The sequence below is a fragment of the Condylura cristata genome, unplaced genomic scaffold (genome assembly GCF_000260355.1).
Source record: "Condylura cristata isolate star-nosed mole 26May11 unplaced genomic scaffold, ConCri1.0 scaffold00013, whole genome shotgun sequence".
NCBI classification, from domain to species: Eukaryota; Metazoa; Chordata; class Mammalia; order Eulipotyphla; family Talpidae; genus Condylura; species Condylura cristata.
This window is the reverse complement of record NW_004567114.1, coordinates 9,044,402-9,062,641: the sequence shown is the minus strand read 5'-3', so window position 1 is coordinate 9,062,641 and position 18,240 is coordinate 9,044,402. Positions and strand designations below refer to the sequence as shown.

The window sequence follows — 18,240 nt, the reverse complement described above, 5'->3', positions numbered from 1 at the left end:
GAGACATGGAAAGGTCTCAAGAGCTGTGTGGGGCAGGCACAGCCCCGCCTCTGGAACTGCACCTTCGAAAGACGTGGAGAAACCGCCCCTCTGTGGCGACGGTCACTCTGCATGGGTTTTTTCCAAATCCAGTCCCTGGCAGTCTGCACCCTTCATCACTCAAGGCCAGGCTCCCCTTCTCCTTGCCACCATTCGTCCCCTCTGGCTTTTTATTCTCACCTGTCTCAGGATCGCTGAAGTCTGGCAGAGTAATTGTATTAAGCTGTCGTCTGTCAGCAATAGTTCTGTCTAGGAGGCTGCTCCCACGTCCAGAATCACTGCAAAACATAGCTGCAGATGTCAGTCATGAGGGCGGGCAGGGCAAGGGAACAGAATCCCGCCACCCGACCCGGACACGCAGCTCGCCCTTCGGCGCATCCTGATGCCCTCTGCCATGCTCAGGGACGCCCAGGCCTCCTCCCGGCTCGGGGGGCTGGGCTCCTTTCAGTAGGCCGCGTCGCAGACCTGGCGTCCAGCATGCCCAGAGACCTGGGTTAATTTTAGCCTCTTTTGTGTCATCATAAGGTTAAAAAAAAAAAAAGAAAAAAAAAAACGCTTCGAGTCAGGCTTTCCGTTCACCTTGTAGCAGGAAATGTTCTGGCTTTCTGCCGGCGACGGCTGAGAACTGGTCTCCACACCTGCGCTTCCTGCCCTGGCTGCTCAGGAAAAGCCCCCAGGAGAGTCAGAAAAACCCTGAGGCCTAGGTCCAGCTCCAGACCTCAGAAGTCAGAATTCCGGGTCACTTGACATTTTTCAAAGCCCTCCAGGTGGTTCTCGTGTGCAGCCAGAATCAAGAGCCCCTGACCCCCACTTTTCAAAGGGTGGTCATGGCCACAGCCTCATTTGTGTGCCCGGAGTAAGCCTTGAAGAGAAATCGCGTGGCTCGTGTCCCTGTTTAATAGATGAGGAAGGGGAGTGGTGAGGTCCTAGGCGGGGCCGGAACTGGAGAAGCCGGCCTTGACTGGAACACAGCAGGGCCGGGCGGCCGCCTACGCGGTCTGCCAGCTCCCGGCACCCACTGCCCCTCTCCCGCTGATTCCTACAAGCAGGGCCCCCCGGGAATGCCGTGTGTGAGAGCAGCTCCTTCCTAAGGGGACTGAGCCACCATTAAGGGACCTTAGCTCATGCAGACTGTTTTTAATTCTGAGGAGATTGTAAGCAACAACAATGGCCTTTTTGCTTCTATCAGGGAAACTCCAAAAAGAATCAATTCTGTTTCACTGAGGTTTGAATCTTTCATGCCTGTATTTGAACCTATTTTGTTTTCAATCTGGAGGCTTTAACAGTGATTTTATTATTTTTGTTGTTGTTGTTAAGAAGTTCAAATTCTATAATAAAGGTACACAATTTCCTTCCTCTCAGCAGCTGCTGCTAAAAGTGGTTCAAACAAGATTTGGTATGAATTTAATATGGTTTGCAGGCTGCAATTTCCACGTCCAGGGATGGAGTTAGAGAAATCCACAGGAAACAGAAGGAAAACTGACTGCAGGACAGACCTATCAGCCTATACTTACTACATCATCGGATACATGTTTTTAGAAGTGGTGCTATTAATTATTTCCACAACTGAGAAACAATAAATGTCTCTGAGTAGAAGATAATGTAAAAGTACACACAGGTTTTCATTAATCACATCACTGACAATATTTCTACCATTGTTCTTTTCATGGATGTATTTGAAATACAAATATCAGAGTTAATGATCTGAATATAAGACTTCCCACTTAATGAGTTTTTCAGGAAATGTTTCTCAAACTACAGTAATATTTTCACCACATGATGATTCCCAGACACACATGAGGGATGGGCACTGCCCAAGGAATCAGTGGGCCAAGTTCAAGAAAGTGGATTAGAAATGCTTGTCTCAGCTACAATCTCCCTGACTCCCCATCTCACTGAGTTTCAGAGCACAGGGCTAAATACTATTAGTGTGAACCCTAGAATAGGGGTAAAATACGATTAGTATGGGCCTAGAATTTGGCTGGGAGGTCTGGATTTTTCTCTTATGTATGTCCCTAAGGATTAGGCCTGTGCCCGGCTCAGTGACTTGCGGTCACATGAAGACAAAGGCTGCCTCCTACAGACCTGGGGGGGGGGGTGCTGGCCTGAGGGCGTGCCCCTGGCAGAGGCATGCCTTCAGGGACAGGGACACACTAGGGCATTGCACACCTGCAAACATCCATCTGGGTGGTAGCGCTGCTAGTCTCTGAGGCCTTCTGGTGCCATTGGCAGGTGTGGGAAGTGGATCTAAGGGTCTCTTACTCGCAATGTTACAAACCACCACTAAAATCCAGACAACTTGTAAACCTCATCCAGGGACAGTGACAAAGGACCTATTTCCCTTTCACCAGTGAGAAACTACATTTGGCTACATTTCTTAGTCTGTCTACCAGAGTTCCTTGTGTATATAAGCAACTAGTGGCTATTTGAAAGGGAGTCGCTTTTGTTTCCACTGTGAATGCTCTCACTGACTGAAAATTTTTGTGGATGTTTCAAGCATCTTCTAGTTTTTCATTTTATATGGCGTAGAGTGGGAGATGATCAAGATTTGCCTTTGCTATGACCAACAGAATGTGCTAGAAGAGGCAAGAAGACAGGCGTGGGCCGAGCCTTGTTTCCCCTCCCCAAAGCCTTCCTCTCTCCCTCTTGGCTGTTGTCTGTCTGCTTGTACCTCCTGGGGACCGCCCGGTGCCCCTCACCTCTGCTCTGCCTGGCCCTTGGGCTGTCAGAAGCACCTCCCAAGGAGGACAAGCTTCCCTCATCGGTGGGGACAGTGGAGGGCTGAGGGAGCAGAGAGTGGAAGGGACCTCCCGTCCAGAGTACACAGGCCACAGGTATACACACTAGACTGAAAATTCAGAGTAAACTGTAGTGATGGTTAAAGCTATACTGGAGACGCGAATCTTCTCTTGGAAATGCTCTTTTCCACAGCTACCTAGAGGTTAAATACAAGGGGCCAGCTGGAGATGGCCAGGAGCTGGGACCTAGGGTATCTGTGGCAGCCTCATCTCTTCCCAGCTCCTGAAACAGGGCCTGGCACCCCATAAACTGGGGTGTCCAGGGAGGGCTCCTCTGAGCTGAAGCCCGGGTTGATGAGGGAGGGGCCGGTTTCTCCCTATGTCCTTAAGGCTGGCTTCCAAGAATCCTGGAACGTTCCTAACATCTCTGATGCCCATTGTCTCACCTGCAAAATGGGTGTAACATGCTATATGTCTGTTTTAGGGGTTGCTTTGATGATGAAAAGAGAACATGCTTTGTAAAAAGAAAAGCTCCACCAGAATGCTGGGGAGACAACAGGCATCACCCTAAGGAAACGGAACTCCCTCTGTTATAAATGACCGGGTCGGGGCTTGGGGGGGAAATACTTTCCAATCACTAGTCTACCTGATGGAGATGGTGTGAGTGGAAGTGATAAGGGGGAAAAGATGTGTTTAACAACAGAAAAAATGAAGGTGCACAGCCCGCTGTCACTCAGAGGCAGAGCCTGTGGGCAAGGGCTCTGGTGTCAGCCAGCTCGGGCTTTGAACCCAGCGCCACCATGGGGCCAGTGGGACCCGTGGGCACATTATTTCATCTCCCTTGGCTGCTACCTTACTTTGTATGAAGTGGACAGCGCAGGAGCCATCTTGCCAGGCTGAAGCAGGGCTGCAGAGACAGAGCTGGCACAGAGCTGGCCTGGGCCCGGTCGGGGGAGGCTGCTCAGGCACCTGCCGGGGAGCGAGGGGGCACCCAGGGGGCTCCCCCTAGAGAGGAGGCCTAGGCTAGAGCAAGCAAAGCTGCAGACCTGGGGAAGGAACCCACACTCCGGAGGGGACAAGCACCTCAGAGACCCCTGGAGCTGTCTAGATCAGCCGCTGGCTCAGAGCGACTGTCCCACAAGCACCGATAAGGAGCGGGGGCACGTGGCCGGGGCACGTGGCCAGCACACGCAGCCAGGCCTGGCTGCCCCTCACTGCCGTCCGTGGCTCCCCCCGTGCCTGTCAGTCCCTGGCGTGGGGGCCCTGGCGGGCGGAGCACCTCGAAACAGCACGTCAGGGAGGCCCTGCTCCAGGAAGAAAACCCCTGTGCCCTGCTTTCTGCTCAGTCGCTGCGTGTAAGCGCAGGGATGCTTCTCGTGAGCGTGCTCACACCCACTGCCCTTTGCTAGAATCCTGTGCGACTTGATGGCAGACTGAAGGCTGCTGGATGGGAACTGCCCCTTTCTGGACAACAGCCAAGCGGGCCGTCCCCTTCCAGGACATGGCCTCCCTGCGTGAGCTCCACGCGACCGCCAGGGTCACGTCTGTCCCAGCACACTGGGGAGGGTTTCTGACACTGGGAGGGCTCAGGAGAAAAACGTTTATTTATATCCCAGAGCAAATACAGCTCAGACAAACAGGAAGCTACTCAACAGGGGGGCACTCCTCCACCCCCTCCCTCGAGGCTCCCCGGAGTAGCCGGAGGGAGCAGCTCTGAGTGTCAGGGTCCCCTCGCCACCCCCGCCCCTGCCCAGACTGGGCCCAGGCTGAGTGCCTCCTGCCCTGGCCCCCAAGGATCCTTCAGGAAACAGAGGAAGTGCAGACATAGCCCAGGCAGTTGGTTAAGTCTTTTTAAAAAGCTTTCCAATTCTGCTATTTTTTTTTTTCTCTCACATTCAATATTCTTGGTTGCTAAGTGGGAGGAAATGTGGGGAGGTGGGAGAGGTGTGGAGAACTGAGGGGAAATTGGCAACATGAGAGCTGCTGGGTTTCTTTTCTCATTTCTAACGGGGGTACAGGCAACGGAGATAGCCCCAGGACGGAAGCCACAGTTTGCCGGGTGTCTCCTGTGAGCTGGGTCACATAGCGAAGACGGTCCCTAAACCCTGATGCTTCTGACACTTTCTTGTTGGAATAGTCTGCAACAGATATATTTTTTTAATTAAAATGATCTTTATTTTCAGAACGGACAATTGGAAGAGGCCGTTCTCATGACTAGCTTCACCAGGTGGTGGCTGTGGAGGGGACGTTGGTCTCTGCGGGCGCCTGTGCGGCTGGCTGAGGGGCGGGGGGCCAGTGGGCCGGCTCCCGGACTGAGCCCACCTCTGGCTGCATCGCCCACGGGCCTGCGACTGCCGGTTTATCTGATATTAGTTCACAAGGACCCACCCTGAACAGGACACTGAGTTTGAACATGTAGAACCATTTTTTAAACACGATCTCAGGGGCACCCACCAGCACTCTCCTGCCCCCCAATGCCCGCCTGGCCATTCCACTGCCCAGGTCAGTAGACGTGACTATGAGCCCACGTGCCACCTGGTGGGTGAGACTGGACGAGATAAACCCTTAGTGCAGAAGACGAGCTGAGTTGCCCACTGTTAACTCTGGCTCTTAATAGCACAATGTGGGTTGTCCAGACACCTTGCTGTGAACTTGAAAAAGATCTGAGTGTCAGCAGCTGTTTGAATTCACTCGAATCGTTAGGTTCTTTCCATGAAATTGCTTTCTTCGTAGGGTGGGGCACACTTAAAGCTAAGTCAGGAAAAACTGCCCAAGACTTGGAACGGACACCTTGGTTACTGGGTATCTTTCAGAGGCATGAGGTCACACCCCCAGATTATCTGCCCCTGTGGGATGGCCCCTGACTGACTCCCCAACGCACCAGCCCTCTTATGGCTCTGTGGGGCTGTACGGACAAGGCAGAAGGATTCTGTTTGCTTGAGATGCAACCAATTTCCACCTTCTTTATGAGGTTCCCCAAAACAACATATTGCACTGCCCCAAAGGATACCGTTTTTGCATTAATTTCCAAATTCATTTTAGCACTTCTACCTATACATATCTTTTATCTTTTTTTCTTTCCAAATTTTTCTTGGAATGGGTCTTAACATTTTACTGGTTTGCTCAATAGTTCATGAGGTAAATAAAATTTCCAATAAATGTTTTGAAATATTTGTTTGAACTATGATTTTAATTTTTTAAAAATTAAGAGTGATTTCTACTTTTCTTAGTACATTGGGGCTTACAGTCTGTAGGTCTTTTAAATATGACTGTAAGAATCCCATCGGGATTATGTAACTGACCTGTCTATCCGTCAATCACCGGAGAGATAAGACTCATCAAAGGAGTCCAGGAAATGGTCAGTAGAGAGAAACCAGATCAAGGTCAACTGTGAATTGAACCCAGTGGATCACTGTGGCAGCAACAGCAAAAGAAACTCACAATTAGGAGTTTCCTCTGCCACTAGGCGATCCCCTTAAAAACAGGACGTGGGAGGGTCTGCTGCTATTATCTGCCGCTCCTGAGGACCCCCAGGGGCACAGAAGTGGCAGAGTTACAGCCTTGAAGGGCCGCACAGCACACAGCAACCGCACTATAAGGCGCCCAGGCAAACAGGCCCCAGGAGCTCTTACCTGGGATTTGTTAGGTTGTAGCAGGATTTCCATATTTGTAACATGTGCTTACAGGTCAGGAGAGCCTCATCCGGGCCCCTGCAGAGCGACTCCAACTTCACTTTGGAAAACAGTAGTCTACGGTGGGGAGACAGAGGGAGAAAACAGCACAGTTCAAGCCGGAGTCCCCACCGAGAAAACCTCGCGTCCAGTGCAACCCGAGGGCAGCGGCGGGTGGACAGAGGGGTCCGGAACCCCGGGGTGTGTGCGGCTTCGCGTCAGTCTCCCCGCCCGGTCGAGGCAGGCCCGGGTTGGCGGCTGGTGGTCAGGCTGGCAGTGTTAGAGCAGATCATCGTACTCAGAACATGGTGTTTTGATGAACAGTATGGATTTTTTTAAAAAACAAACTTATTTGTGAAACTTAAACAATTCATTAAAAGGAAATCTTGATTTATTTACAAAATTATGGTGGAGCTGTGACGCAGTCGATGCAAACGTCTACAGATAACTTTCCGCATCGATGCTGGCGTCGCAAGGTAACGAATCAGCGTCGGCAAGTCTAAACTGAAGGTGCTGTGACGGCCGTCTGGCGGGGGCCCCATGACCTGCCCTAGTTCTGCCGCTGGTGGCCAGAGCATCGTCAGTTCACTCCATGGTCACCAGCTCTCTCTTGCCCACCTCTGTCATCAGCAATGGCTTCATCCTCCACCCAGAGCTTCTTAGTGCTAAGCTTAGAGCCTTCTCTCTTTCTTGGCCCTCATTCACTACTTCACTCCCAGGTCTCTGTAGGCTTCAGGCCTCCTGGCCCCGGCTCCTCACCACTGTGAGTGTGAAAACCCCAGCATGAGCCTCAAGACCATTTCTGTGCCCTGACCTGTCTGGCTCAAAGAAATCCTACAAAGGTCTCCAGAACTCATTTTCATCCCAGCGTAAGACTCTCAGAGATTCCCTACTGTCACAATAAGTTCTCGTGGGGTCCTTGAAGGTCCTCCACCTTCCCAGGGCCATGCCCCCACTGGACACTCCCAGATTGCTCTGACCACAGGCTACTTCCACATAACCACAGATGTGTGTGCCAAGTCCTGGCTCAGATCTCTACGCACCCATGTCGCCCTCGACGCTTCCTGATTCAGCCGCAGAGTCTCCCCCAACTACACCTACATTCAGTGCGCATCATACTAGCTGGAGCTTGTTAGTAATAATGGAAAGAAAAAGAGAGGGCGGAGCGGCTCTCAGTTAGGAGCGAGGCCCCAGGCCTGGCACCTCATGCCTCATCTCAGAGCCACCCATGACAGCTTGTCCTGGCAGGAGGCTTGGGCTCTTTCAGTAGACGAAACCCAGGCCCTCTCCGTGGGGTCTCTCACTTTGGTGCCTGGAATTGTGCTCTGAGGACAACAACCACATGCTCACTGATTATTTATAAGCCACCGAAGACCAAGGTTACGTTTCTAGTGATTGCAGTTAGTGACATCTGGGAGAATTCCTCAGCCGCGCACACATAATGGCCCCACCGGGAAACGGAATGAGGGTGGTCCTAACTGGCCGCTGCCCAAGCTCAGAAGGGGTGAGACCAACCACTCCCTCCCACTGCAACAGGACATCTGCAGGGCCGCGGAGAGCTTCCAGGGGCCAGGGCTGGGTGTCACAGAAGCCTGGGCTAGCGGGACGCCAGGCCAGGGAAGGGGAGGACGGCAGTCGCTGGTCTACAAGCAGGTGGGCATTCACGAGGCCAGCTGTGAGAACAGGGCTGGGCTATTTCTCAAAAAAAAAAAAAAAAAAAAAATCTCAAAAAGTGGAAATTCCCTAAAGGTCTTTCTAGTACTACCATGAGAAATGGCAGCCTCTCAGAGCGTCTCCAGGGCTTTCTAAGAAGCTGGAAGCCGACTCCTGCTGATGTCTTCAAGAGTCCAGAAGGCGGTGGGAGGACTTTTCCACCAGAATCTCCCACTAGTTGGGTCAACTGGGTGGTGTGTGGCAAAGGAAGGAGAAGCTGCCAAACTATCACCGTTAGCGCTTGGGGGAGACCTATTTGGTGGCCAGAGACCCTGTGGGTGAGGGCTGTTTGCCAAGCAGTTCTGGCCAGGGAGTCCCCAGCAAGGACGGCGGTGAGGTTCTCTGGAAGGCAGGCTGAGTCCCTCCGGCTGAGTGGAACTGGTGCCTGCCGGCCGTGGAGGGCCAGGGCCGTGGAGGCGTTTTCCCTGCACTGCAGGCAGCCACGAGGCTCGAGGGCCAATTACCTGCGATTCCTTTAACTGCACCTTAAGTACAAGACTGGAGCTGGTTTCTAAGCATCAGCTTGGGGGAACAGTTCTGTGCAGGCTCCTCGGCTGGAAAAAGAACGTCTAATTAACATGAAATAACAGCTTTCAAACACTTGACTCAGGATATGGCATTGAAAAGGTGTGGGCTGGATTCAAGAGAACCAGACAGGAAGAACAATAGTAGAACTGCTGAGCACAAGCGATGGCAAAGGCACCTGGAAGCGAAGCAAGAAGAACAACATGAAAGAGTGACGGGCAGAGAAAAGGAGCTGGGGACGCACTCAGGGCAGACGCCCGCAGCCTTTGGGCCCCCAGGAATTCCGAAGGACCCTGGCCTGGCAAGCACAGCGCTCAGTCTTCCTTGAGCCAGTAGACGCAGGAGATGGGGCGCCGTGAACCCACACCTCAGCTTGTTGACAAGGCAGAGAACCAGACCCCAAACAGGGCAAGGGGCACCTGTCATCACATTGGCTGATCCCTGCTCACACATTTCAAGACTGTTCGACACCAGGCCGGTGCACGTTGCATTAGCACAGCGTGAAGGGCACAGCAGTATGATTAGCATTAAGTTGCTCTCGTAGGTGCCCAAAGGTATTATAGATTCAACCTGCCAAGGAAACCCTGAGGCAAAAAAAGGGAGAAAAACTCGGGACAAACCAGAATTTACTGTATCTCAATGCCCGGCAACAGAGCCAGAAGAGGACGTGCCGGCCACAACTCCAGCGTCTCGCCGCTGAGGCGGCTGTTTCTCTGAACCACACTAAGAAGTCACACGGAAGCAGGCTAGCTAGCCCCGACCCTAATTCCAGGCACAAAGTTCACTAACCTAATGAAAATGAAATTTTTCTTTAGAGACTCATTGAAAACTTGCCAGAAATGAGTGAACAGAAGATGAATTTTGCTAAAATATCAACCTGGCTACATATCAAATCTCGCACCCCACTGGCTCCTTCACCGCGAGCCCCAACCCCCCTTTAACCAGGATCCACCGCCTTGTGGATCCTCCTCTCCTTTGCGCCCCAGGGAATTTGCACATGCTGCTCCTGCAATTCAGGATGCCTTTTTCATCCTCATCAACTTCTCTGTCAAGACACAGGCCAAAGAGCGCCCCTCCACTGGCCTAAACTGACCTCGCCTGGAAATGCAATTCCAGAAAATGCTAGAGCTCTCAAACGGTGGAGTAATAAGCTACAAACCAGGAAACTTGTGCTTTCAAGACAAGTGAAATAATAACAATAACAGCAGCAGCTGCCAGACGCTTAGACTATTTAACCACGGATTCTTACAGCAACCTGCAAATTAGGTTGACAGTTAAGTAATTTGCCCAAGTTCAGACTGCAAGTGACTGGTAGAAGAGAAATGGAAGTCCAAATCTATCTGACTCTGAAGTGCAAGAAACAGAAGAGAAGGACTTAAAAGGTATTCTGACCATGCTCCCAGCAGTAATGAAGATGTACCCCATTTTCTAGTCCACATGTTTAAAAACCCAAAATACGTAAAGCTCCATATTAGATGCTGGGTGGAATAAAAAAGTGGCATAAAATAAAGCTCCTTGGCTCCATGAAATTATGGGCCAAGGGCCAAGCAGAAGATGTGCCCAGGACCACGAGGCAGGTTTCCTGACGTAGGAGCACCAGAGGCCCCAAACGTGAGCAGGACAGCAGAGCTGGGGCCACTGGGGTCTTGTTCCTCGCAGGGGTCACACATGGTTCTTTGAGAACGGTCCACTGCTTGCTACATTTTGCGACTTGCCTTTTACCCAAACGTCAGGCACAGATAAGATTCCAGTCCTTTGAAGGACCTAGTTAATCAAGAACTTACTTTAAAACAAACAGACATGATTCTCTACCCTACTTTCGGAATTGTTCAAGCAGCCCTGGGCAGCGCTGCAGATGACCATTATGTTTGGCCCAAAAGCAGACACATTGCACAGGTGGCCCCGGCTTGTGGGGTGGGGACCTCCCCTTGGGGGCATGTGACAAGCTCAGCTCTGAGGTCTAATGACGATCCCCAGGAATACTTTCCTGACTCCCTCTGGAGTCTGCTGCGTGGGACTTGTGGGCTGGGGGCCGGTCCAGTTAGGCTGCTGTGGTCTCTGGGCACTCCTACTTCCAGGGACACTCCAGCCTAACTGGACCGGCCCCCAGCCCACAAGTCCCACGCTGCAGACGCCACTCACACCTCCCTGCCTGATCTTGGGGTGTTCCACCTGCCCACGTGGAGGCCCCTCCCCAGAGAGCCTCCCACCCTCCACTGGGGAAAAACCCTTATCTGACCTCGTCCACGACCCCATCTTCAGGCAGGGAGGTGTGAGTGGCGTCTCATGTGTATGAACATTTTCTAAACGATCTGCTTAATCACCCAGTGTTTGCACAGTAGGCTACTTACCTATTTGTCCGTGTGCCTGCTATAGAGCTTCAACTGTGCATCCCATTCAAAGTGCCTACTGTGCCCTGCAGGTTACAAAGGGGAATATGATATGTGTGGTTCTGCTAGCCTAAGCGGCCTATCCAGCCTCCATTTTGTTTCCCACAGTTCTGTATTCCTAAAGCAAGGTCAGACTGCCCGGTCAGAGGAGCCCCATCCTACAAGGCACCATTCACATCAATTAAGAGCGCAAAGCTGAGTCACCCTGGGAAGGGTTTGCATCACGAGGTGTGACCGGGGATGCCCAGTCCCCGGGGCTGAGGACAGATGCATAAACTTACTCCTGACTTACACATCACGAGGTATGACTGGGGATGCCTGGGGGGGAGGGGGGGCGTTGACTGATGTATAACAAGGACTCCGGAAGCTGATCAGTGGACGCCTTATTGATAAAATTGAAACCCTGACTGGAGTCAGGGCAGGATCTACGACATACCAAGCTATCAGCAGATGAGAAGTACAGTTCCACCCTTCCCCTGCCGCTTCTACTTCCTGGTCTCCTTTTCCGCTTCCCCATGTGACTACTCAGCAGTAGTTGAGTAGCTTATCAACACAAAGGCCAAGACCTTGCAAGTCTTCAGTAGGATCCTGCATTACGTAGCCTGCCCCAGGACTCCCATCTCTTCATCAGTGTGGTGTTGCCCAACACAACAGATTTGGGGTCTTCTCCCCAAGAGCTCAGTCTAGTGCTATAGTCACATGGCATGTGATGAACAGACAGAGGTACAGACAAAGTTCCCTGGCTGCGTGAAGGGAAGCAGGTGAGTCTGTCCAGGGCTCACGGAGGACAACAGCGAACTGGCCTTCCCAGGCTGGGGTGGGAGGGCAGCTCCAGGCACGCAGGTGGGACAGCTTGAGCGCAGGCAGGGTGAGATGGTCTCCAACGAGCTCCAGAAATGGTGGCTGGGCTCTGGGTATAAGGCCCAAGACGAAGCTAACCAAGTAGGCAGTTCTCACTTCTGAAATCTAACATGCCTGACAAAAGCGTCCTGGCGAAGAACTCTCAATGCAAATTGATTAGAAAAGTTTAGAGAGATACTAACGTATCAATCCCTTCCAATTTTATCCGGCAACATAAAAGTGCCCTTATTGAGTTCATCGAGGAGGAAACATGCGCATCAGCACGTAAAACCTCCACTAATGAGCAGATCTGGAGATGCTGTATTCAAAACAGCTGATTCAGAAATAAAATCGCACAACCTCGAACATTTGGTATTTTGTGCTGATGTGCGTTTGAGCTGTTGGGCTCAGCGTGCTTTCTGTCTCTGTGCCGAGTGGAGGAAGGGATGCAAACCACAGTGCAGAAAAGCACGTGGTACCTGCCTAAGTGGGGCAGTGGCCACGGGGGCCTTGCATACCGCCCCTCGCTGGCTCCCAGGAAGCCTGACCCCAGCTGGGGTGGGGCTGGCTGCTGAGCACCCGGACGAAGGCGAGCAACCGCCGCCGGGTACAAGCAATAATAGATCAGGCAGAGGTGGGGACAGCGAGTAAGTTGAGATGAAATTTTAAATCGAGAAGATGGTTTGGCAGCCACAGAGCAGAGTGGTAAGAGAAATCAAGAGAGACTGCCAGAAGCCTGCGGTGACTCAGAGGAGAGGCTGAAACCTGAAGCCGGATGAGTCAGCTGGGACCAGCCCGAGGTTGGACCAGCACCCCACAGCCTGCGCTGCTGGAGAGGGTGGGGTGTTCTCTCCGCTCCAGGGAGGCTCGAAGGAAATCTCCCTCAGGTCGCTGTGGCCAGCATTTCTGATGGCCTACTATGCCGGACCTGGAGTGTTGCTCTCTTGTCTGGGTCCCATCTCAGCAGTCCCCGCTCAGGCGGACTCACGCAGGGCAGCCTCTGACCCCGGGCTGGGTCACTGTGCCTGAGCCGTGAAGGCTGACTGGACGCAGGTGCCCTGGCCTGACTGGCCCCACAGGCCTGGCGACCAGCAAGGCTAGTCCTGGCTACTGGGGTGCGGCCGGCGGCTGAGACCCCAACGCTCCCCAGGCTCCCTTGACGGCAGCGGGCAAGAATGGGAGGTATGGAACTGTCCTTGTGACGGCTCCCATGGGGTTTCAGACACTGCTGGGGCTCTCATTAGTGGCCAATGGTCCAGAAACGTCGCCTGAACGAGTGGTCTCTCCACACAACTGACATGCAGGAGACAGTTTCTTTGGCCGGCTGTCTTGCCTAACTGAAGCGCTGTTCATCGGCTCATTAGAAACAATAAAGGCTTTTCCCCAATTGATTCAAAGTTGGAAAAGGAAGAGCAAGTTCCTACTCTACATGCTTTGCTGCTCAGAGTGGTCTGGGGCAGGCAGCCGCTGCGTCCCTGGGAGCGCGTGGCAAGCAGCCCCTGTGGGCCCCAAGGATGGCGCCTAAGGTGGTGAGGATCCCCAAAGGTGGTGAGGATCGCCGAAGGTGGTGAGGATCCCCGAAGGTGGTGAGGATCCCCGGGACTCACGCGTACATCTCAGCCCCAGGAGCACGGCTGATTCAAGCTCTCTGCCCTGCCCCTCGACGGGCTGGTTCTTGGTAAAAAGACCTCCAGAGTAAAGTTTCCCCAAGCTCTTCTCTTAGGAGATTCTGACTGTGTTTACTGCCTTCCAGTAAGAATTTGGGGAGCATGACTGCATCCAGGGCGCACCTACTCTTAAACCCCAGGGGACCTCCAAACAGCTACCCACATTAAACTCACAGAGGGCACCCTTGTCTGTGGACTTCAACCGACGCGTGCCTCCTCCAGTGGACTCTGGGGGGGCTCTGGGATAGCTGCACGATGGAGCCGTCCAGGCCCTCAGTGAGCATGTGCAGTGAGTGCACCACCTCATACCATGGTGTCCGGGCATCCGAGTCTGCGGAGCACAGATGGCCCTTCATGGCTGTTGTGGGTTGTTCTAGGGGTGGGCAGGCAGGGAAGCAGGGGTGGGTCCAGCTGCCAGGGAGAGTCGGGCCAGGCCTGCAGCCTTCCCTAAAGGTGTCTAATGCAAACATTCTGAAATGTGTGCTGACCCACGGGAGTGCTGCAAGAGGACGTCAGCTCGTGGGCTGCCAGAGGAGACCCAGTCTACCTGTGCTCTGCAGAGGCTGGAGCTGAGCACCTGGTTTGCTTTACAAACCCACCTGCTGGCTCCTGCTCAGCCGGCCCAGAACCAGCAAAGAGGGTCCGAGAGTACAGCTCTTCTTGGAGGTGCCAGTCTCTTCTGGGATTGAGCCCAGAGGGGCACACCTGGGCCAGCTGGCTCGCTGGCACCCTACTGTCTGGGAGTTGTCAGCCACTGAGGAGGTTCTAGAGACGTGACCACTTTTAAGGCCACGGTGGCTTGGAAGGAGCACAGTGCAAGGGGCCGGCGTGTCTGGGGAGCTCGTGCGGCAGACCCAGGGGGTCACTGCGAATGTCATCCCAGCCCAGGCCCCAGATCTGCTCGTTTCTGGGTGAGTGGACCCCACGCTTAGTTAGCAAGATTAAGTATCAGGAGCAGGCGCCTGGCTCCACAGGGCTCAGCCTGTCACCCCGCCGAGAGGCTGCTGTGGCGGGTGCCAGGGACGCTCCCGGCCGTCTGAGGGTTCGGCCTGCGTCCCCTGGGATACTAGCCCCGCCTCCTCCGTGACAGGCAGGGACTCCTGTTAGATCCCCTATCAGTTACATTTCGCTTCTCATTTCAGTCAAAGTGTCAACAATCTGGAATACTCCCCCATCCTTCTAGCATTATTTTTAGAACAAACAAACAACTGACATATTTAGCTGGAATAAGTCACCTCAAGAAACCCCACTTTGGCTCATTTTTTGTTCTTCATATTAATCTCAACTCCGACTGGCGTCCCAGAGCCAGCACCTATGCTGAAGTGACCTGGACAGGCTGACTAGGAACACCTGGCAGCACAGGCCTCCGCTAGTGCCCGAGGCCACGTCTACCCAGAGCTGCCACAGAGCACAGGGCCCCCACCAGCGTCAGGGCTGTTTCCTGGGTGCTGACCGGCCGGGACATGCCCAGGGCTGAGCCGGCAGCACAGGGTCCCTGCCTCAGGTGTGGGAAATAAGCTGGTGAGCAAGTGTCCTTGGTGTCTGGTCTAGAAATCTGACTAAATAGCCACCCTGGGGGTAGTACAGGAGTGAAGAGCGAAGATCTGAGAGCCAGTCTCCTGTCATACTGCTCTGGCCCTGAACAGGTATAATCGATTCCTCGGAACCACGAAGTCATCGGCTATTTCTAAAATGGCGGAGGGGGAGCCTCAGGCAAAGCGACAGCTCGCCCTCCTGAGCGCCACCTCTCTGGACAGTCCCCTCTTTATGTCTGCCATGAGCTTCCATGCCCTGATCTTCCCATGTTCCCCTCTGCAGCGAGGGGAGCACAGGTGAAGAATTGAGACTTTTTGGTCCACTGGTGGATCATGGAAAGTGCCAAAGAACGGAAGCCTGTCATCACCTGGGCCCAGGAGCACGGCCGGGTGCAGAGGTGGCAGGGACTCCACGGAAAGCAGGCAGCTCTGTCACGCCGGCAGGAGCCTCACTCCCGGCAGGGGCGCAGGAGCGGAGGAACCAGACAGGGCTGGAAAGCTGGTCTGCGGGAAGCACCTCTCTGAGACGGGGTGCTGAATCCTGCTCCCGACACACGGCCGGCCTTCCATTCCCCCACATCCTCTGACTCCACCCCTGTGTGTCCCACCGGCACCCCGACAAGGGCCAGCTTTATGTGGGTGGCAGTGTTTGTTTGGTGGTGCAGGGGCTCACCCTGCAGTGGCGGGGTGGGGTGGTGGCCGCCGCGGGGGACCGAGGTTATTCTGCCCTAGGTCAGCAGACAGGGCAGCGAGGCAGGGCCCTTTCTCAGCCTGGCTCTCCTGCATTGAGCAACAAGGGGCAGAAAGCAGGGCCCCCTAAGCCCTAACTCCAGGGAGGCTGGATCTGACTGTTTCTGGGTGTCTACTGTCACCAGCTGGTTTCAGCTCAGAAGCCCCACAAGAACACACAAGAGTATTTGGAGAGGCCCTCCCTGGTGGCTCAGCGGGTTAGAGCACTGCACTAAGAAGATAAAGCCACTTCAGCATGAGTTTGATTCCCGCCCCGGAGGTGACCACATGGCGCCGCAGACCTCTCCTGACCCGCCCGCTGCTCCCCTCAGCAGTGTACTTTGTCAGTCAGCCTGTTCTGCGCCCCCACTCTGTCTCTGGTGAATCCTCTCACCGCCCCTGTACCTCTGGCCTGTACCGCAGTTCTGTGTGTATAAATAAATAAATCTTTAAAAAAAAAGGAGTACTTGGAGAGGGCCCTCTCCGGTGGTGCAGCAGGTTAAAGCGCAGCACTATGCAGCTATTTGTAGCCACTGTAGCGAGAGTTTGATCCCCGGCCAGGGAGCTGACAGCATGCGCCATGTCTCCTGACCCGCCTGTTGCTCCCCTCAGCAGTGTGCTTCAGTCAGTCGGCCATGACCAGGCCTCCAGCTACCTGCCACTAGTTTAGACCATTCACTTAACAGAGTGCTAGGGATCTGGGGTGACCAGGAACGCCCCATAACGCCCCATATCAAGTCAGAAGATGAACTCCATGCTCTGGATTGTTGAATGAGATACCTAGGAGAACTTGAGCTTCTGTAAGGAAAAACACTGAAAACCTTGGGGACAGGCAGCCCTGGTCACCCTTGGGGTCGCCACAGTGCCCCTCCTGCCCCGGCCTGATCTCTCCCCGCTGCCATGTCCCAGGAGGGGCATCCTTCTCCGGCTGACCGGGGTTCTGTATGCCCAGAAGTCTCTCTCAGGCACACCCAGAAATAACCAGCAAAAGGGAACGCTCTAGAAAGAAAGAAAGGGACGCCGTGAGGACTTTAATGTGGGTGGGGGAGAGGGCCATGCGGGTCTGGTCTCGGGAAGAGGTCGCGCTGGCCAGCTCCCACCCTGAGGACAAGGCGCCAGCCCAGGAGGCGGGAGATCACCTCAGAAGCAGATCTGACTTCCAATGTATTGCTCCTCCACTTCCTCTTTCCCTGTTCTTCTATCCCTGCCTCATTAACCTAATTTCCCATTCCTAAGCCCATTTTCATTTCCTTTTGGGGATTGTTCTTCTGACAAGCTTCTACACTCACTAAATGGGGCGGGAAGGGGATGCAGAGGGCGGTGGGGGCTGCTTCCGCTTCCGCTTCCCGCCTGAGGAACAGAGGACCCCGAGGGCGCAAGAGCCCCACCCCCTCACAACCTTCCGCTGGAAGCCCTCCTGCGGCACACAGTGAAGGGAGGCCAGAAAGGCCTCCATGCGTGATCGGCCACGCCTGACGCGAAAAGCGCGCGTCGCTCGGAGCCATGCGGGCGTCGCCGCCCACCACAGGCTTTTTCATTTGCAAAACCGAAGTCTGTACCGTTTAGGGCACTGCTGCTCTACTTTCTGTCTCTGGACTCTAGGACGCTCACCGACGAGCAATCCCACAGTGACTGGTCCTTTCCTCACTGCCTCTTCACGTGGTCACGCCCGCAAGGCTCAGCCGTGCGGTGGCCGCGGTCAGCACGCCTTGGGTCCGGCGGCTGAGCAGGGCCCGCCTCGGCCACCCGCACACTGACCCCTGGGCTGTTGGCACCTTTTGAAGTTACGCTGCTGTGAACATGAGTGTACCGTGGCTGAGTTCCTGCTTTCGATTCCTTTGAGTATTTATCCAGAAGGAGAACGGACGGATCATACCATAATTTATTTTTAATGTTCTGAAACTGCCATCGTGTTCTCATAGACGCTGCGCTATTTAACAGTCTCACCAGCACAGAATGAGGGGGGCTCCAGTTTCTCCATATCATCACTAACACAAGTAATTAAAATTGTTACTTGGTTTCTCTTTAAAATATTAGCCCCCCCCCAAAAAAAAAAGCCATCTTAATGGATATGAACTGGTACCCGCATCTTTTTTTTAAATTTTTTCTATAGATTAATTTAGAAATAAATATTTTAAAATTTATTCAGAAATAAGGTGCTGGGAAAACTGGGAAGCTACAAGCAAAAAAAATGAAACTAGATCACTACCTCTCACCATACACAAAAATCAATTTGAAGTGGATTAAAGACCTAGACATAACAATGGAAACCATAAAATACCTGGAAGCAAAGATGGGCCAAACACTACCCGACATACACGTCAGCGACATCTTTAAAGACAGAGCACCCAATGCCACAATAGTGAAGGCAAAGATAAATAGATGGGACTACA

The 18,240-nt window shown here is 53.5% G+C and overlaps 1 protein-coding gene across 1 annotated transcript in view; it reads right to left on the bottom strand.

Annotated features, from left to right (window-relative positions):
• The window catches only part of TTC7B (tetratricopeptide repeat domain 7B), a 187,699-nt gene that overhangs the window by 50,913 nt on the left and 118,546 nt on the right, over positions 1-18,240 (bottom strand). Inside the window, exons 15-16 of the mRNA XM_012724635.1 lie at positions 6,410-6,526; positions 220-317 (exon numbers count right to left, since the gene is read on the bottom strand). Of these exons, the coding sequence (XP_012580089.1) occupies positions 220-317; positions 6,410-6,526 (215 nt within the window). The remainder of the gene's footprint in view (positions 1-219; positions 318-6,409; positions 6,527-18,240) is intronic.